Source organism: Coffea eugenioides, unplaced genomic scaffold (genome assembly GCF_003713205.1).
Source record: "Coffea eugenioides isolate CCC68of unplaced genomic scaffold, Ceug_1.0 ScVebR1_993;HRSCAF=1767, whole genome shotgun sequence".
NCBI classification, from domain to species: domain Eukaryota; kingdom Viridiplantae; phylum Streptophyta; class Magnoliopsida; order Gentianales; family Rubiaceae; genus Coffea; species Coffea eugenioides.
In genome coordinates this window covers 1-22,060 of record NW_020864878.1, presented here as the reverse complement: position 1 = coordinate 22,060, position 22,060 = coordinate 1, and the positions used below count along the sequence as shown (strand labels likewise).

The 22,060-nt window shown below is 35.2% G+C and overlaps 2 protein-coding genes across 2 annotated transcripts; one reads left to right on the top strand and one right to left on the bottom strand.

Moving 5' to 3' along the window:
* Nucleotides 1–703: 703 nt before the first annotated feature.
* LOC113759207 (nitrate reductase [NADH] 2-like) lies at nucleotides 704–8,056 on the top strand. Its single transcript, XM_027301775.1, has 4 exons — nucleotides 704–1,763; nucleotides 2,589–2,729; nucleotides 5,030–5,262; nucleotides 6,591–8,056. Exons 1-4 carry the CDS (start codon nucleotides 752–754, stop codon nucleotides 7,923–7,925), a joined length of 2,721 nt encoding a protein of 906 aa, XP_027157576.1. The 5' UTR covers nucleotides 704–751; the 3' UTR covers nucleotides 7,926–8,056.
* A 9,953-nt stretch (nucleotides 8,057–18,009) lies between these two features.
* LOC113759206 (putative UDP-glucuronate:xylan alpha-glucuronosyltransferase 3) lies at nucleotides 18,010–20,994 on the bottom strand (the record flags this gene model as incomplete). Its single annotated transcript, XM_027301774.1, has 3 exons — nucleotides 18,010–19,475; nucleotides 19,907–20,544; nucleotides 20,785–20,994. Coding segments are annotated over 3 exons (1,876 nt in total), but the record flags the coding sequence as incomplete, so codon positions are not given.
* Between the last annotated feature and the right edge of the window lie 1,066 nt (nucleotides 20,995–22,060).

Genomic DNA, 22,060 nt, shown 5'->3' with positions numbered 1-22,060 from the left:
GTAAATTACACTAAAGCTGCTATGTGAATGCACATATATACAATTATTTGCACCACTGTATTTAAATGATGTCCAAAATTAATGTTATTTTTGTGAAAGATTAACGTCTGATACTCCCTTTTAATGGGTGCTTGGGGCATCCATTAGCTAAATCCTTTTTAATTAAGACTTGAGAATATGCAGTACACATCTGATATAATCTGAATTACGAATAACACAAAACTATTAGAATCTTAATTAAAAGTGTCAAATGCCCGGTCTATTATTCCTACATAAAAAGTCTTAAATCTCGTTAAAAAAAAAAAAGAAAATTAGGTCCGAGTAACTATCGACTTCTTAAAATAAGTATACGTGTGCGCTAGCTGGAACATAGACTGCATCAACCTATGGCGGCAGCTGTGATCCTCTATTCATTATTCGGTGTCAAATTCAGAGTGTCAATTCCTGTATACTACAGAAATCTTACGCAAACTCAAATCCTCCGTCTAAAAATATGAGTCACAAAAAATGCCTTGGGAGAAAAGTAAATGACAAAGGAGACAAAAAAGCGTAATTTACATTAATAGATTAATTTCCTATGGCTTTTGTTCAATACAGATGGGGTCCTAGTTTGGACTAAGGCAGACAAAGAGAGTCCCCGGCGTCTCTATATAATGGATTGGCCATTCTTCAACTTTGCTTGCTCAAGCAAGTTACAGAGAAAGAGAACGAAACAAAACTCTCTTCTTTATTTCTCTTTTACCAGTCACCAATGGCGGCCTCTGTCGAAAACCGGCAGTTTCATCACCTTGAACCCGCATTGCCACGATTCAGAGCCGGTCCAAACCACCGGTCTGATTCTCCTGTTGGAACCTTCAACATCCATCCTAACAAACCTACTGTTAATACTGTCACTTCCAATGTTCACGGTAATTACCCCACCAGCGACGACGAGGAAGAGAATGATGAGAACGGGTACGAGGATGCAATCAAGAAGGGAAAAGCCGAGTTGGAAAACTCGGTTTTGGATGCAAGAGATGAAGGAACGGCTGATAATTGGATCGAACGCAATCCATCCATGGTTAGGCTGACCGGAAAACACCCGTTCAACGCCGAGCCACCGCTAACGAGGCTGATGCACCACGGTTTCATAACTCCGGTGCCATTGCATTACGTCCGGAACCACGGTCCAGTCCCTACGGCCACCTGGGATGGCTGGACTGTGGAGGTCTGTGGGCTGGTGAAACGGCCAATGAAATTTTCAATGGAACAGTTGGTTAACGAGTTCCCATACAGGGAGTTTCCGGCTACACTCGTCTGCGCCGGAAACAGGCGGAAAGAGCAAAACATGACGAAGCAGACGATTGGCTTCAACTGGGGTGCTGCTGCGGTTTCTACATCCGTCTGGCGGGGAGTGCCTCTTCGTGCAATTCTGAAGCGTTGCGGCATTTTGAGCCGCAAGAATGGAGCGCTGAATGTTTGTTTTGTGGGCGCTGAGAACTTGCCCGGCGGAGGAGGATCGAAGTATGGAACCTGCGTCAAGAAGGGAGTTGCCATGGATGCATCCAGGGATATTATTCTGGCGTACATGCAAAATGGGGAGCTCTTGACTCCTGACCATGGATTTCCTGTTAGGATGATAATTCCAGGCTTCATTGGTGGGAGAATGGTGAAATGGCTTTCTAGGATCATTGTGACTACTCAAGAGTCTGATAGTTACTACCATTTCAAGGATAACAGGGTCCTCCCTTCCCATGTTGATGCAGAACTTGCCAACTCCGAAGGTACAATCTACAGCGTAACTACTTCCACTTTGGTCTTTATGGTCTATGCTTTTCTTCCTTATTGTCTTTCTTTTCTATAAATCTTTTATGCAACGGTTGTATATGATAGTACATGAGTTAAACGATATAGATATATATCATATATGTAAATTTAGTGTTTAAATTCAAATTAAGATGATGTGACATAAGTCTAAATCTGTTAGTATATATATTGACAATGTACAAAATATTACTCCATTTTTTTGTGGATCCAAAGTTGTATAACCAATTTAAAACTTTATTATAATGCTGAATAGTTATTTTTGTTTGGATGGAAGATTATGTGCGAAAATTTTTGGAATATTCCCTTAGTACAGATCTTTTGATTATTCAAAAATTGTGTAAATTTAACTAGATTTAAGCAACTGATAACAGAACTTACGGCATGCAGCAACAATTTGGGTAGATCTAGTCTTGTAAATTATATGGTCTAAAATTTATCATATCTTCAATTTTGAGTTGATGAAATAGCGTAATAGAATTTGGATCACATGATCTATATAAATCGGTCTATTCAAGTGTTACCCAAGTGTTTGTCATATCATGCAAGGGTTGACATTTCAGTTTTTGCAAACCAAGAGAAATTTTTCCTCTTCTTAGATTGACTGGTATGAATTTTCACGGACAATAATATCTTACGAGGATGGTTCAAAGTTCAAGTCACATTAAATAAGTTGTCTTTTCGATGCTTCGATGGTGGTTAATCATTGTCAGAACTGTAATAATATCTTGGTTGATGATGTTTAACATAAGCTGAAATTTTATTGCGTATGGTGATGCATACAGCGTGGTGGTATAAGCCTGAATTCATCATCAATGAGCTAAACATCAATTCGATGATCACAACACCATGCCACGACGAGATTTTGCCTATCAATTCGTGGACGACTCAGAGGCCTTACACGTTGAGGGGCTACGCTTATTCTGGTGAGCTTTCATTGCAAATTGCAAATAATACTACGGTTGCTGAATTCTTTGCTGTGTTTTTATTTTAAAAAAATATATTTCAAGTATAAAAGTAATTCTAAAGTTTTTTGATGGCTATTATTCGTTAAATTTAGGATTGTTTTTGTGTTTTAAAAAATGAAAAATAAAATTAATACAAACACTACTGTGCGGATAAATAAAAGTACTTCAATAGTAACAAAATTAATAAGGTAATTATGCATTATGTGCAGAAGACAAATAAGTTGTTGAGTTATAATTTCAACAATAGGGGATGGCAACTTTAAACATGGGATGAATCAAGAAAGAAATACGACATCGAATGTGAGAATGAGATGAAAAGGAAAGTAATGTTATAAATCGTTTAAGTTTATAATTAAGTTGATATTTTACTTTTTCCATGTACTTTGGGGGACTGATTTGTCTGAGGTTAGAACTTAGACGTATAATTGTTTGAAAAAAAAAAACTTAGATGTATAATGGCGTTTAGTAATTACTGGCTCAGTTGTAACCCTCCCCGGTTGATGGGCCACTGTTGGGCTGTGGAAACTTCTCCAATCGCTCCGAATCCACGACTTTTGTTGCATTGTTGTCGGATTCCCCCAATTCCCATGGTTTATTCTATTGATATTTGGTGCTGGAAAGTACATCGTACCTCTAAACCGGGTGTATTTTAATTGACCCTACAGGAACTGCACAAACGATAGAAGAAGATAAATAAACTATATAGAAGGATATGATTGGCCTAAGGGCATATGTAATCACTGGTATTGGTCAATACTTAGAGGAGAGCTATTAGAATTCCAAGGATGTAGGAGAGAGGTGAATGGATAAAAAAAAGATTAAAAACTAAACATTCATTTTTTAAGAATTGATAATATTTACACTATTTTTAGTTCTAAAATAAAGCCATACATCATTACACACCTTTTAGATTTTACTGAATGTACGAGAATTTAAAATTCTAAGTTATAATCAAACATGTATCTAATGTTTTGCTCGTTGACTGGCTTGCCTAAACGAGTTAGGTGGATAAAGGGTAAGGTACACTAAAAAATATCCTCGAAAAAAGAAAAAGAAAAAAAATAATTAATTAAATCAACGTGATAAAAATATACAGATACTTTGTGATAAATTATACACATATAAAAGTTTGGATAATCTTTTTTACAATATCAATATATATACTAATAGATCTGGATATATATTATATTATTTTAATTTAAATTTGAACACTAAACTTTATACAAAAAATTTACTTTCTAAAATTTTTACATCAACCTGAGAGAATTATACTTACAAGTGTTATTGTCCCTTCTCCCGATATGACTTCTCATGGACTAGCAGAAGGCAGAGCTTTTCTCATTCTGAAGAGCCGTTCTAAGTGAAAAGACTAATTTATCCTTTTGTCGTGTATGACGTCATAATGTCGCCCACTTGAAGGCAGTGCGTGCTCACCACTCTCTTACGAAGTTGCTTGGTTTCTTCCTCAACAAACAAGTTGTATTGGATTCGTCTTCTACTATTTGTTAATTATTCACGAAAAGTTGAGATCGCTAAAAGTGACATAATTTAGCAACAAACATTTCAGAACAGAAGGAGTATTGAATTAAACGACAAAAGAATCACTAGTGGTGATGGCGACAAGTTTTAACTCTTAGTTCCAGCAATCATATGGTTTCTTGTTCCTCCATCCACAAATAAAATTATGCCACAATATTTTATTTTACCAATTAAATTGCTTTAACATCAATTGGGTTTGATCCAGTCAAAATATTGTGGCCGTTATGTATCCCATAATCTTTTTCTTGAGAGTGATGTTTCAGTCCCATGATAAGGAGCATAAGATGTTTATACTTGCATCATATTATATGCATTTTCTTGGATTCTATGGAAAAGGATTTAAATGACAAGCAACTTAACCTCCTTTAAAGATAAGCAAGCAACTCTTTTGTATGATCAGATGTGAACTGCAGATTAACGGTCCTTATTTCGCATTCTTATTTGATAGAGTAATCCTCCTCCCTCTCACTTCTTCATCATCTGTTCGCCTTTCAAAAATTATCAAAAAGAAAATGTATTGAAAGGAAGAGGGAAAAAATGACTAGTTAACTAGAACTTCGTTTTTTTAACCAAAAAAAAAAAAGAAGTTATTCTTTTGAAAAGAAAATGCTTATCATTCTCTTTGTACGTTTTTTAAATCACCTGTTTATTTTATCTTATGTATTACATTAGAAACTCATTTTGGTTCTAGCTCTTGACTATATGTGTATCATGAACAGGTGGAGGAAAGAAGGTGACACGTGTGGAAGTGACAATGGACGGCGGAGACACGTGGCACGTTTGTGCTGTGGACCACCCTGAGAAGCCTACCAAGTATGGCAAGTACTGGTGCTGGTGTTTCTGGTCTCTGGATGTTGAAGTCCTGGATCTGCTTGGTGCTAAAGAAATTGCAGTTCGAGCTTGGGATGAGAGCACGAACACGCAACCCGAAAAGCTCATTTGGAATGTCATGGTACGTTTTTTTCTGAAAAACACTTGTTTGTTTTTTATTCTTTATGGACCGGGATTTTTTACTTGCAAAGTTTTGATGAATTAATTTCGATACACATAATTAAGGTGCATTGCATGTATTGCTCGAATTCGGATATGAGAAACTCGTAAACACAAGTACTGTAGTGCGAAAACAAGAGTCATGCGCAGACACGACAGAATAAAATGAAAAGTGGAGTAATACAACATCGACTCTTGCAATAAATATACAATTTGTGGTAAACAATAAATCTTAGGATTAGTTGCACTTTACCTCCTTAAACTTGGATTGAAGTGGCACAACTTATATTCTAGGTCCAAAAACATGACTAAATCACGTTATTGGCCGTAGGAAAAGGCTTTATGTCTATAAAAGAGGGAAAATGGTCATAATATTTTAACATAGGGTATCTGGAGATTTCCATTTCACATGAATTTTCATTGAATTATGTAAAAGAAAGTAATTTACAATAAATGAATTGTTTAAAGCGGATGACTACATTCAAAAGAATGCCATATTGTAGTAGACACAAAAATTGTAAATAAATATGAAAGTCTCTAAAAATTACCAAAATAGATATTTTTATAGCCACACAATGTGAGAACTAAAATTATTTAAGAATTGGATATTCATATAAAACGCAATTATACTCTACTCCTATAAAAGCTCTGCATAGGCAAGTATACCGGTGTAATGGGTTGGAAATTTGGTAGTATATTGTTGTATCTAATTTCAAGAACATATAAAAGATCCTCCTTGGAAGTATCTTGTACTGACAAATTTTGACGTGTACACTTCACGTGAATGTCCCGTGGTTGCGGGCTCCTTTGCTACGTCATGATGAAAATGTCATCGTAAGGTCATTCTTTGTTTTTGATTGGGGTGCGGTCGGGTTGGAAAAGTGAAAGCATTTCTTGGAAGAGGTAGAACGTGGAAATATATAATTTTTTTAATAAAGAAGGTGAAATTTAAAAAGTGCATACGAAGAGGAGGATTTGAATTTAGCATCTCTACCTCTTCAAACTGTAACCGTAGTTACCGTAGTGATTGAAAGAATTTCATGAAAAGTTAGATCCCAATAAACAATTATAAATATGTGGTCGATGGAGTATTTCATTGGTTTTGCTAAGAATTGCGATACTCAAATGAAGATGGGGCCTTTTAGTTGCTCATATTCCTGGGGTTTGAGACCTGAAATCTTGAGTAGAATAAGACTATGCACGTTGCTAAAATTGGTAAATGATTAATGTGTACGAATTAAGCTAGAATTCAGAGCATCTTTGTTCTCATGATTTCATTGCAATGTGCAGGGAATGATGAACAATTGTTGGTTCAGGGTGAAAACCAATGTGTGCAAACCACACAAAGGAGAAATCGGAATTGTATTTGAGCACCCAACGCAGCCTGGAAACCAATCTGGTGGATGGATGGCCAAGGAGAAACACCTCGAAAAATCTTCCGACTCGAATCAAACCCTGAAGAAAAGTGTCTCATCACCATTCATGAACACAAGTTCAAAAATGTTCTCAATGTCTGAGGTTAAGAAGCACAACTCAGCAGACTCTGCATGGATAATTGTTCATGGCCATGTTTATGACACTACTCGTTTCCTCAAAGACCATCCTGGAGGTTCCGATAGTATTCTTATCAATGCTGGCACAGATTGTACCGAAGAATTTGAAGCCATCCACTCTGATAAGGCTAAGAAACTCTTGGAAGATTTCAGGATTGGCGAGTTAATAACCTCAGGTTACACCTCAGATTCGTCGACTTCATCACCTAACAACACAGTCCATGGAGCTTCAAACGCCAGTCACTTAGCCCCGATCACTGAAATTGCCCCTGCAAGAAGCATTGCGCTAATTTCAGGCCAGAGAATCCCATGTAAACTTGTGTCCAAGACCTCAATCTCCCATGATGTGAGAAAGTTTCGATTTGCATTGCCCTCAGAAGAGCAAGTCCTAGGATTACCAATTGGGAAGCACATATTTGTATGTGCTACGGTTGATGAAAAGCTATGTATGCGAGCCTATACGCCTACAAGCGGGGTAGAAGAAGTCGGGTATTTTGAGCTAGTGGTGAAGATATACTTCAAAGGGGTACACCCTAGATTTCCAAACGGAGGGGTTATGTCACAATACTTGGATTCACTTTCTCTGGGGTCATTTCTTGAAATTAAGGGTCCACTGGGTCACATTGAATACAAAGGGAAAGGCAACTTTTTGGTGCATGGCAAACACAAGTTTGCCAAAAAGTTGGCCATGCTTGCTGGTGGAACAGGAATTACACCTATATATCAAGTAATGCAAGCAATTTTGAAGGATTCTGAAGATGATACCCAGATGTTTGTTGTCTATGCCAATCGGACTGAGGATGATATCTTGCTTAGAGATGAGCTTGATGCATGGGCTGAAAAGTATCCTGAAAGAGTTAAAGTGTGGTATGTAGTGGAAAAATCCATCAAGGAAGGGTGGAACTACGGTCTAGGGTTTGTTACCGAGAGCATTTTAAGAGAACATGTTCCTCTAGCGACAGAGACAACCCTAGCACTGGCTTGTGGCCCTCCTCCCATGATCCAGTTTGCAATAAATCCAAACTTGGAGAAAATGGGATATGATATAAAGGACTCTTTATTGATCTTTTGAAGAAAGCAACGGGATAATAATGTAGATGTCAGGTTTTGTACATAACTTTTAGTAGCCCATATTATGTTTATCATAAAAAACTAAATAGTCTTGTACTTCTTCTTCTTCATTGATTTTCTTTCTTTTTTCAATCTTAATATTGGTGAATTTGTCCTTAAATCTTTCGGAAAGAGAGAAAATGTTGTATTGCTTAATCCTAACAAATTTGCTTTATAAATTTTAATTGAAAGGAAAATTCTGCAACATGGCATATAGGACATGCAATCAGACTTGAGCCACTATTCAGTTGGAAGCAAAGATAACCCCACTAAAGCCCAGGGGAACATTTTTTGCAACAAAATTTCATCTACAAGAAGTCAACTGAAAACTATAGAATATGAGTTTGTTTGGTAGATCGCAAAACCTGATTTTTTTCTGAAGAGAAAGCGATACTAACAATTACTATTGTCACTTTTATACTGATTAGTGAAATTGATAATAAAAGTATTTTTATCTTATTACTCTTGGTATTATCTTAAAGCTAGTAGAGTCCTGGGGAAAGATACACAGAACCTGCACAGCACAAATATTCGATTTCTTTATACGAAGCATTTTTGGTTAATTCCCTGGATATTCAAATAAACTTCACGAAGAATCCCTCTAAGAAGTTGTAAAACTCCACGAATTTGGCAAGTTAGAGAAGACAGTCCACTTGAATTTACTCAAGTGCCTAGCATGTAATATTTACGTAGTATCAAGGGATACTCCAACGGATTGAATAAAGCAAATTTGATGAGTGCTAACTCTTTTGCATTTATTTAACCAAATTAATTTAGAAATTTTTACACGAAAAACCCTAGGGAAACCTAGAAGACTCACGATCAAGAGGACGATTAAAGTCAGATGTTTTTCATTCTTTTTGGTCAATTTTGATTCTTTAAGGCAAATATAAGCAATTCATTTCCAAGGTAAAACAACATATGTAACTACTAGCTCAATCATTTAAAGTTGCGTATGACAAATATAGTTACTAATGGTTTGTTGGGTGTTGACTGTTTGCTTATGAATTGACAAAGCGGCAGATTGCTCACTGCTAAACCAAAGATAATCTGAAGGTCATGTGGTGAAACAAATGGATAACAAGGTTATTAGGTTAAGAGACATCGAAGTAGTTAAGTAAGCTTAAACTTAATAAAAAAGAATAAAAAAAGCTTTCAATTTTTATTTTCGTCTGTTTTCATCATTCTAAAGAGAATTTCTTGTTGGATTCTTTGTTAGTTTTGAACATACTTGAAATTTTCTAACTATATAGGTTGACCTCTGCCTGTTAGTATGGGTGGTAATTTTTAGTACGACGCGATAACCTGACTCGAATACTACTTGAAATTAATAGGTTTTAGCACTATCCAAACTTAAGTGGGTCATTATTGGATTAACCTGTTAGTGACATGAATATAAGTGGGTTGGGTTGGTCAACCCGTGGGTTAACATGCTAACTCGATAAAGAGCTTACTTTATGATAATAATTAATTACTACAGATGCTATTTTGAGTATTTAGCAAAAACTAACAACGATTAAATTTGGCTTGAATATTTCAATTAGAAGTTTAAAAACTCACATATTTTGTATCTTATCACACATGGAACTATCTGATCGTCTTTCTAAAAAGTTGATTGGATCTCATTTTTTATAGAGTTTTTGGAGAAAACTTACTTTAGCACTTTTTAAGATATGAAATAAAAGCCGATTGAAAAATGTGCAAAATGAATATTCACAGAAAACAGAGAAATTTTTCAAAAAAAATAGCAATACAAACAAGGCTGACTATGATATTATGTTGGGAAAGCTTAATAATCTATTTTTAAAAATATTTGAAAACTTTAAATTTATGTTAACTATGTATTTTAAAAAATTTATTGTGTGTTCTAACAACAGCAATATTGAGTCAATTACATGATCAAATGGGTTAAAATATGTGATTAAATACTAAAGTGTTTCTAGCATAGGTCAATAGTTCGATTTGGCAAAATAATGCATCATATCAAAACTATTTTAATCGTATAGAATATTTAACGGGTTACATGGGTTGGATTGAATTAACCGGTTAACAAATGGATCATGACATGACATGACACAAAAGTCTAATGGGTTGAGTTAGGGTTGAGGTTTTCGTATATGAACATGATAATAACACGACAAGCTAAGTACACGAGAGGACCCATTGCAACGCCTACCTATTAGAATAAATCTAGATTATTTTATTTACGGTAAGTTTTGAGTCTTCCTCAAGTTAGTCCAAAATAAATTTTCAAATATCTTTTTATTCCTTCTATATGGTCTGAGTCTTTTTTTTGGAGTCAAAAATAAAATTTGAAATCGAGAAGATCAAGTTGTGACCAAAAAATGATTTATCTGATGTCCTACCATATTTAACTTCATGCTCTTTTATTTCTCAGATCTTTTTTTTTTTTTATTATTTTGGAATGATTTTAAATCTGTTTCTTTGTCTGAATTTTAAAGTCATCTCCCTAGTCTTATTTAAGGACTAGACTCGTATTGTGTTTTCGAACTCCAACAATAACTTACCATAACTATTCTTCAAATCAAGTATTTTGTATCAAACAAACACATTCTTTCTTGAGTCAAACGCACACTTTTCTTAGGTTGTTCATCATCTCTATATATTTATCATCCATGTCTTTTCAAGTGAGACTTTTCGAGTGAAAGGAAAACTCAGAACTTAACTAGAAAACCTCACTACTAAATTCGTTGGATTTCCTGTAAAATACAATTAAGAGTTTAGTTGGAGTCATCTTGTTTTATGAGGAATTTAGGCAAGCTGGTTGAGTGGTAACTATAATAGACTAGGCTTATGTGAGATCCTATGAGTCCTCTATGTAGAGCACCATAGAAGCAAGAAGTGGATTGGTTGTATATGAGCCACTTTAATATTGAAGGCGCAGGTGGAGTGAGATGGACATTTGAGAAAAAAATGTAAAGAAAATCTCAGAAAAGTGGTTGTGCTTGATCCACTCTAAAATCATAAGCACTAGTGATTGTACTAGAGGTGCTGGAGAAAGAAGAACAGTACACTACCAATCTTATTGAATGCGGGTTTCAAAGTTCAAACGGGGAGAAAGACTTTTAGTAGTGGATGTAGGCCTTTAAGTGTCTTGCCACTAATCACTTGGCCCTCTCTATTTCGTTTATTTACAATTTAATTATTCTACTGCTATCTATTTGATTGTAATTCAAGTTTTTTTTTTTTTGGCTTCTATTGCGCTTACTTTAATTTTATATATCTTATTTGACATATTGGAAGGGGTTATACTTGAAATTTTGGAATTGTTTTGATTCAGCTTATTATGCTAGAAAATTTTCATGTCCAAAAACCTTCAAAACTTAGAAAAAAGTCGCATATCAAGCTCTTAATTCCTCTCTAGGTTAGCATACTTGGGACACCAAGTGGCATCAGAAAAGTTTCTCTTATCATTTGTAGGTTATACCACCTAGAGTACGATCTGTTATGGACAATCATTCCAAATTTGATATGTCTTATTTAGAGAATAGTTCCTCAAACTGTCCTTCTTTGTTTACTAGTTCAAATTATTCATCTTGAAAAAATTGTATGAAACCCTATTTTGGGTTTCTAAGATATGACCTACGACAAATAGTTGAAAATGGTGATTATATTCTCACGAAGACCAATGATAAAGGTGAATATGTTCCTAAAGAGTTAGATGAATAAACTAATGGGAATGGTATATTGATCACTATAAATATGGCTGCTTTAAATTTATTCCACTATGCACTAACTCAAGATGAGTGCAATCGTATTTCTCAGTGTAGATTTGTCAGGGACTTACAGAGGACACTCAAAGTAATCACATGAAGGAACCAATGATGTGAAAACCTCAAAGAGGATATAATTGGTCCATGATTACAAGGTGTTCACTATGGAGTCAAAAGAAACCATCATAAAGATGATGAAGAGATTCATAGGCTTCATCAACTCTTTGGCAAATACCAGCAAAGAATGTTCACAAATTGAACTCCATATAAAAATATTGTGTGCACTACTAAAGGCGTAGAAACCGAAGGTTATTACAATATAAAGGTCAAAAATCTCAGTAATATGCCATTAGAAGAATTTGTTGGTTCTTTAAAGGTTGAAGAGATTGAATTGTAGAAAGAAAAAGTGAAAGAAGAGAAGGAAAACAAAAGGAAAAAATTGTTAGCCTTCAATACATTTACACATGATCATAAGTCTGATATCAACTGTGAGGACTTGAAAAATTTTCTACTTTATTTTACTTTACTTTATTTCTTCAAATACATTTTCTTTACTTTACTTTATTACCTTAAGTTTCTAGATATTTTTATAAGTGCGTCTAGTTTTTAAATAATTTTCCTTATATAACTTAGTTCATGTTAGTTTGAAACGCATTATGAAAGTGGGACCCGCTAAAGCGGCAAGTGCGATAAATTTTTGAAAACTAGGTGAAATTTTGCGTGAACGCGTATTATTTTATAAGATGCTAAAAGATAATTAGAGGTAGCTAGATAGTTTAGTCTTGGAAGACAAAGAGATGAGAACAAACCTTAAGAATGCCAAGTGTCACGAAATCCTTGGAAGGTGGACTTTGACTAAACCTTTCTTATCCTTTAATAAAATAAAATTTTGACCAAAAATTCCTTCCATTTTTCTCCTAGCTTGGCCGAACCATTGAGAGGGAAAAAGGAAAGGAAAACTTCATCTTCAACCACCAATTTCTTGCTTGCATCTTGAGTTTAACCATTAATTTTGCAAACCACTCCACAAAAAGTGATATCCAAGGAAGATCAAAGGCTTGAGTGGAGAGATTTTGGAGGAAGAAACACTAAGTTTTCATCTTTCTTGGGGTTTTAAGGTATTTATGGCAAGAAACTTCTCTTTACTTCTAATACTTGCATACTAGTGGTTTAGAGTTGAATATTGATAGTTTGATGAGAAATTTCATGGATTGAAGTGGAGATTTGGAAATTTTCAGCTTTTATGGGGAAATTTCAGCCCTTATATGATGCTTAAGGTTGGCTATGATTTGATAGCTTTACCATGTGAAATATCTAGCTTTTATATGTTAGTTTGGCTTGCTTAAGAAAAATTCCAGCTTGTATGTGAAAATTTCAACTTAGGGTTTCCAAGAATCAGCTTGAGTATGGTTGGTATTGAGCAATAAATTTGTTATATTTGGATGGTTTTGTGGCCTTAATCAAGTGTATGTTATAGCTTATGACTTGTGGTTGTAGTTGAGGTTGATTTGAGATGAAATTTGGTGTTGAGTTTGGATGGAAAAGTAAAGAAAATAAGGGGAGGTGCTATCCAAATTTTGGGACAGCTTGTTTCCTTCAAGTTTGGGTTGATTTTGTGATAAACTTGCTTAAGATACTTGGTAAACCTATAAGCTTCGCTTATGTGTTGAATTTTGGTTGAAGTGGAAGGATTTTCATTGGTATTTTCCCCACTTTGCTAGCTGAAAATTTTCTTGTTGGCCAAGTGATAGTGAAGTCTATTACCTTGTTGTTTTCTAACCTTTTCATAATTGATTTTAGCCAAAACTTGGTTAAGACTTTTGTGCGGGAATTTGAGTGAAAACTACGGAGATTGGGAGGTGAAAAACCTCATGATTGTATTTGTTTCATGGCTGCGAAAAATCCTGGTTTGGATGGCAGCTTTGCACCTTGCTATCTTTTAGCCTCAAAGTCTTTAGTTTGGAAGTCTTTTGGACACACTCTCGTTGACTTCACTTTGCTAAAACCTTGAACAATAATTGTATGTTTGAGTTGGAGTGAATATCCTAACCTAAAGAGGTGCATTACCTTGTTTCTTTTCATTGTTTTGTTGCTAAAAATTTCAGCCATGAATTGGAATGAGGAACTCCTTGGTTGCTCATGTCCCTTGAGTCCAAATATCCTCTTTTCACTCCAAAACTATATTTACACCTTTGCACTAGTAGTTACTTGGATTTTCTTTGGTTTACCTAAGTTTTGAATGGTTGAACCATAATACTTTATCTTAGTTGTTCTTAGGGTTTGTTGGTGATCAAGAACATAACTCGGGAGCGAACTTTTGACGTTATTTTGGTTAAACTGGTGAGTGTTCTTTGCATATTGTACTTCCAATGACTATGTGAATTGTTATGAATGTTTACTTGAATGTTAAATGCTTTTACATGATTGTTAAATGGATTTTCGATAGGCAAGTGTGTACTTTATCGCACTTGACCTAAGTGAAAGTGAAAATTTCAATGATTAAATGAGTGAATGTTACTTGTGCATGAATGTAAGCCTTTTGGCTGAATTGGGTCCTTGCCCTTCGTTGCCAGTCAACTCGAGCCAGAAGCGGACTCGATCGGGCGGCTGGTAACCCTGGGACAATGTTTGGTATACTCGAGTATTACTACGAAGTCTGGTGGAGAATTGGCCAGTAAATTCAATACAATGAAATCAATGAATGAATGACAATGAACATTGAAGGAGTTTTCACTGTTAAATATTTTCTAATGACGGAGGAATAAGGGAAATGGTCAGCGACTGAATGACTGAATGAATGGCTCCAAGTGAGCACGTATCCTTCCAATGAATGAATGTTTATTTCGTGAATGACTGTTTATTATTGTCTAAAGTGTTCAAACTGTTAAATGTCATACTTCCATGGTTTCTCTACCTGATTGCTTGTTTGGGAACCTCACTGAACTTTTAACTCATTCTGTTAATTTGTTTTCCTTACAGGAATGGAGGCCGGAGCAAGTAGGCATGAACTAGGGTGTATAACTTTCATGTACTTGTACTTTTGTAAATGAGACATATTTGAAATTTTTGGAAATGTAATTCTATTTGAAATTCAATTCATGTATATGTAGTACACATCCATAAATGTTAGGGTCTGTTTGGTTGGAAGTAAAATATTTTCCTTGGGAAAATATTTTCCGTAGAAGTAATTTTTCATGAAAATCATTTCCCTTTCATCATTTTCAGGTGTTTGGTTAGCTTATTGAAAATATTTTCTTATTTCATTTTTTTGGTGTTTGTTTAACTTTTGAAATATTTTCACTTTTATCTCTATCTTTACTTTCTACACATTATAACTACATACTTCTTCTCATGCAAAATAAGAAAATTTATCTCATTGTTTAACTTTAAAAAATCTTGGAGAAATGTATATATGAATAAAAAATATCTCCTTAACCAATAAACAAATTGCTGGCCATTTAGTGTCAAATATCAATCACATGCAATGCTTATTGTGACATATATCTTGCACTCTCACTGCTGAAAGTTTCTCTAGAAAAAAATGTCTCTATTATATATAATTAATTACTAGCATAGGATGAGTAGAATGAGATTTTTTTTTTTATTTTGAATATACTAGGGGGAGGGTTGGGTTGGGTTGGGTTGGGTGGTACGGGGGAGGGAGTGTAAGGAAGAGATTTTGGGTTCGAGTCCTCCTGTTTACACTAAAAAAAAAAAAAACATACTACAAGATGTTTTCAGTAAGTTTGAAACATACTACAGGCGGAATGCATGCATTTCGGAAAACAACTTCAGTAAGTTTGGAAGGGAAGTTGTTTTCCATAAGATGAGTGAAAATATTTTACATAGGAAAATGTTTTCAGTAACTTTTGTGCAATCAAACACGGGAAATTAGGAAAATATTTTCCTGGAAAACATTTTCACCCGAAACAAACGGACCCTTAGAGTGAAAAATTCATGCACTGTCGTGCATAAAATGTTAATCCAAAAATAAAATGGTAAAAAATAATAAGCAATTGATGAAATATAAACTGTGTAGTAGTAGTAGTGATACTTTTTTATCGTTTAATCCAAAGGACAAAAAACGAAAAGGATCCATAAGAAGTGAGAAAATGTAATCTGCAATGTTACATCAAAGTGATAGAATCGTGCTAGGATCATCAATTTTTTGACTTAGTAATGCCTTGTCTTTTTCTTTTCTTTTATTTCTCTTTCACGGTGAAAATAGAAGGAGGAAAAATTAAATCCAAGAAAGGATCGAAAGTCCGAGACGTTACAATAGGTTTTCCCTTCCACGGTGCAGCAGTGGATTGGACCCTTAAAGCAAATTGTTTCTGCAACACTCTTCAAATTCAAAATAAAAGTTCGACATTTTACCTTCCCCAAAGAAGAGGGGGGAGGCTCAACATATTAATTACTTTAAAGTTTAAAGTGCAAACTGTTCAAGGAAAAAAAGTTAAGGCTGCAAAGAAAAGAATAGAATCATTGTAATTTAGAGATATTACTTGAGTAGCTTTTTTTTTTTTTTTTTTTTTTTTGTTAATGTGCTATGTAACAATTTCTCTCTCTCATCTTTTCTTTTGTAAGTTATACATAAAGGTCTGAAGAAAACCAATGATTTTGAAACAATCTAATTGGTTTCAATATATGAATAATTTTTTCAGAATATTTTTGCATTGCTGAAATGTTCCCTTTGTACAAAAATTTTTCTTTGAAAATCACAAATATTTCGAAAACCTATACCAAAGTCAAACTAAATTGCACAACTTGCGGAATAGCAAATGCATCTCCGTTCAAGAAAACGAGTGCAACAATGATGATTCGCGAAATGAAGTCAATTACAAAAAGATAATGCAGAAGTACGAATTTTTTAAAAAAAAAAAAATTAAGCAGTGGACTTTATTCAGTTTCAATAAGAATTAATAAATATGACGCATGGAAATAAATTACAGAAGTTGTTGCTTGTAGCATATATTTTGCAGATTTGGTTAGATAGACGAGATGCAATAATGGAATACAAAAACAGAAGTTGTTAGCATCAAAGTTTACTTTGTGGAGTCTTTAAAATAAAAAGAGGATAGGGCACACGTCAAAATTAAAAAATTTTGAGTTTATAGCATCGAGGTTTTTCTTTGAATTACCAAAAGTATTTTTCAAGACTGTCTGCAAATTGAATAAAATTATGGGGAGCATGGAAAATAGGAAAAGAAGGGGAAACCAGATCTAACAAGAAAAATAACAAACATTGAGAAAAACTCTCAAATTGGTCAGATTTAGAAATTCTCAAAGTCGTTATGTCAGATCTAAATTTTTCCTTGAGCCAAATTTGCTTCATATCAGATATGACAATTCAAGACATACGCAGAATGGAGCTACAGCAATTCATTTGATCAGAAGACGACTTCTGAATGATATGAGGAGTGTGGAGAATAAAATATAAAATTAATCCTATCATTTTTTTTTTTTGGTTAAATGTAACATTAAAATCTTATTTCTATCACATCAAGTAAATTAGAATTCAAAATTTTAAAGTTGTCACTTTGTTATTACATCCATGAGAATTGGATCGTCAATCAAGCATATATATGGGGACAAGTTTAAAAACTTTCTGATATCTCCTTCTCCTCCAATTAAGTTTAATTTTATCTACTCTATTTGTAATCTATAACACTATTTTTATAATTGTATGTGTCAGTACTTTTCTAAATGTTAAATTATTTCTTTTATTCAAGTTTTCTTTTTTTGGTTTGAAGAATCTAGAATTGAAGAAGAGATGGAAATTGATTGAATGGAATTAAAACGGAGTTTGCTGCATGGACTCACAAGGAAAGATAACAAATTTGTCAACAACCTAATATTATTACAGGTTTTGGATATTAAATATTCAAATAAACTGAAACACCTTATTCTAATTAATTTTCTTGCTGCTAGGTTAAGGATTTGAATCCTAAACCTGACAGCTAGAGATCGAAAGGGCGCAAGGAGAGGCGGAACTGTAGAAGGTTAAAATTAAAAAGATTAGTTTGAAAATGTTGAACAATTAATACTACTGAGGTTTATTATTATTATTATTATTAGTCATAAAGCACAAAAAGACTGGCCGAGGGACTTCCTGGATGCAAGCAAAATTATAACTTTTGGGGCTTTCATGAGATTTTAAAGTAGTTTTGGGTCAAAATGCTAACAATAAAACTTGTGGGACAATCAGAATTGTGGTAAGAAAATCTTGTGGGACTTTCACGAGTTTTTCTTACTATTGACGAACAGAAGGGTAAGAACCAGAATTGTGGCAACCTAAACACGACAAAACAATTGAAACAAATAAGTCTTGATTCTGCTATCCAGTCATTTTCATAACATATACTGTTTTCTGTCAATGGGCAGATAAAACGAAGAGGAAAGAGAATCAGCCTCAAATGCAACTACCAAACTTGAGAGACAGCTGAGCTTGAGGAAGAATGATGAAGGGGACCAAACATCAGTCAGCCCCAAAAGCTAACAAACCTTCATTTGTACCGTCACAGTGGAAAAAATGGTGTCTCAGAATACCCAAAACCTTATATTTGCAAGATCTTTGTTATGAAACATCTATAGTCAGACATACTCCTATGAAAATTGCAGCATCAAGAAGTTGAAGACCAAACGAATGCATTCTGACTTTATCTAAACCCCGGTAATTTTCCAGAATTCTGACGTACGTGTCATTTACAGTTGTATATTGGGTATATAAAAGTGCAGAAGACCGCATGACTAGGAAGGAAGAGAAGCTGTTGGGATCGTTTTTGGTGTTGACGTAGCCGTTGCATTATCTGTCCAATTCTTATCACCCCAATGCCATAGCATACTCTCCCAGAAACAGAAGTCTTCGAAGCAAGTATTTAAACGAGGGTCTTGAATCTTAATCTTCCAATGGCCATCTGAATAATTGCCTTTCTCAGCTTGCCTGCGATCCCACTCTAGTGCTGCCTTCTGCTTGGACCTCAGTAAGCAATAGCGATGCAAGTTCTCTGGCATTGCATCATGGACCTTCCACCATGTCCTATGCGCAACATCACTCGCAAATTCCTGTAAAATGTCCACATTCCAGTTACAATCATAGTCACGGAAGCATAACCATGGTTTCAGCCCCAGGTAGTGAAGAACATAGAGCACCGGAGGATCAGCTCCAAATAGACGTGTCTTCATTTCTTTGATCTCCTCCTCATCTCCCATCCAGAAATGTTTCAAGAAGTTCATGTGTTTTGGGATTCTGTGCCACCACGTGAAGATTTCGTTCAAGTAACCCTGGTCTCCACCGTTATATGACTCAATCTCATTGATGTGATCCATTAGCAGCTGGAATGTGCAATTTGATGGCTCCACCACCATCACGCCTGAATTAAAAAGTGTACCATTATTCCCCGTTGCAGATATCTCTGGCATCTCAAACAGAAAATCAATGTTTCTAAGTATCAGTAGATCCGCATCAATAAAGATGATTTTGTCATAATCTGTCAACTGCCAGAGGCGGAATTTGCTGTAGTTCCATTCATTATAAGCATCTCGTTCAGCTTTTGGGTTTCTGATTCTTTGAATGGTCCTGATTTTCCAGCCTGCTGCTTCCAGACCTCCTCTGTGATACTCACTTATGGTCTCATCAACAAGAATGACAAGATCTCGCGTCGAACCTGCCATGCGGATGCTCTGAGCTGCAGCAATAGCCCCACAGACGTAAACATGTGCGGAGTGCAGGATTGTTGCATATGCTTCTCGGTGCGCATTTCCAGTATGCCAGCTCTCTGTATAACAAAAATATGTTAACCAGCATTTTCAAGTTGGAGCTAGAAATCAAGCGCATCCAGATGCTCCATGCCTTTCATTAATTTGGTATTGGGCAGAATGCATCCTATTATGTAAAGCAGACTACTAGATAGTTGTTACACCAAAGGATTCAGATTTTTACATTCTAAAACAAATTAAAACCTCTGAAGGCATAATGAGCATGAATCTAATTGACTCAGCACGGTAATGTGATTATGACTTTGATAGGTTGGATGGCAAGCACAAAATAACATGCAGGAATCCAAGTTGAGCTAGTAAAAGGTTATTTTAGCATTTTAAAGACATATTTTTTTCCCCTTTTTGCTTTGCACTGGTAGAATTGAAGTATGTAATGTTAACTAAGGATTTCTAAAGTTAATTGACAGAGTAGAACTTGAATCCAACTGACCTTTAGCCTTGAGAGGAACTGTAAGCTCACAAGATCCCACTGGAAGGTGAAGCTTATCTCTTAGTGTATGTAAATTTGGTTCATAAAGCCACGTATTACCCTCACGTGCAACCAGCTCTTTGCAACTAAAGAGATTAGGTGTTGGGAAACAATCAGTGACCAGAAGGATATGAACTGCATGAGATCCTTTTGCAGTTGCAGCAAGTCCAGCAGCAGCAAGCTGCAAATGCAGACGAGCCACATCCCTTGACCACTCCCCAGATTTGTTGCAGGGAAGCTTCACTGCTATGAAATCAATACGTGGTTTACCAGAAAACTGAATCGTTGGCAGAGTAGGACATGTGGGAACCTCGTATTCTTCTTCTTCATCTATCCATTCAGGATATAATGTATCCCATGTAACATCACTGGTGACACTCTCGAGGTTAAGAAGAACATGCTCAGCATCTGGAAAGAACAGCTTCCATTGACCGATTTCACTTTCATGGAAGTTTAGCAATCCTATTCCCCGGTAGTCATTTCTATCAGTCAGTCTATTAACAACTTTGGACACTTCATCCCAGTTAATAGCTAAAAGAGATACATAGCGTCCATCTGCAGCAGTAATATCTCTTGTCCATCTATTTACCAAATTTGGACTGTTCCAAAATCAAGAAAGTGATTATGATTTGAATAGATGATAACTTTTAGATTAAAATTGAATTGTAAAAAGGGGTATAAAACTGTCCTCTATATGATCAGTAATGTTAAATATAAAAAAAAGTAAGTTAACCAGTAAATATAGACAAATAGGTCAGAATCAGGTCAACTTATGAGAAGTAACATAAAAGGTTCAAAAAGAACCAAATGCAGTGGATCATGCATCAAAAACAGCATACCCAGAGCCAGAGGCTGATGCACTTTCTGCTTCATAAATTGTTAGGGAGTGTAAGGTCATCAAAAATGCTCCCAGTATAATAATGCCCAAGACAAGCTTTAAAGTAGTGAATTTACAGTTCAAAAGTCTCTCCTGCCTGGGACTATAGAGCACCTTTTCCCCATCTCTGGAACTTTTACTTCTTAATAACTTTTTTTTGTTGGCTTCTTCACTGAAGCAAATAAAAGAGAGTTAATATAAGGTTAGTAACAAGAAAGATGCTAATAGTTAAACATACGAGGATTCTCAAATATGGCATATATTATTTAAACTGAAGCATACAGTTCACTTTACGTAATTATGGGAAAAAGTAACAGTAAACAACTGCACTGCCCCCTCTACATCCCCAAGAAAACAACTTTGGAATGAAGAAAATAACGGTAAAGCTACACTTCTGGAAATCCATGTTTCAAACATGACTTTTCATTTCAGTTAACCTCATGGACAGCAATGTTATCACAATGAAGCTAATGAATGGAATAGTGCCTCTCTTCCCCCAGACCAGCTTTCACAGAGAGAGAGAGAGAGAGAGAGAGATGTCAAATAAGATTGGCAGTGCTTACTCACTTCTCCTCTCACAGGAAGGAAAAAAATACAATCTTCATCTTGCGCAGAAGTTAAGCTTTCTCACTAATTGTACAAAATCCAACACTTGCATATTACCATATGTGCCTTGTTGGCCAGCAAACTCAATCAAACTAACCATTTACAAGTAATAATTCATTACTAAACACGCAACAGTCCAATCATGTTCAGAAATCCAAAATAACCCCATAATCCTATATAACAACACCATCACAACCACCTCCTTTTCCTGGCTCCTCAACCAAGAAAACAACAAATCAAAGTTTACCTAACCGATTATGATCCAAATTTGATGGCCGAACTATAGTTCAATTTAAACAATATTCAACCAATTTTTATGCTTAATCTAAGCCAAATCCAACTTTGGATTGCACTCCACACCAGTTCCCCCTCAAAAAAAAAGTACGCTTTACAACAGTTCCGCTGGGCAGCGGTTTCTGCAAACACTAATCTGCAAAGAAACTAAATCCATTTTTTCTAATTAAAATATGGCGAAGAGGGTTCATTCTGCGATCCAATGACAATCAAGAATCTCAAGCACTTTCAAAGCAGAAATGATTAGTTCTTCTAATTAAAAAGAATCAAATGGGTTTAATCTACAATGCAAGAAAATCCAGAAGAACCAACACTTGAAGCTGAAGTTCTTGCTCAAA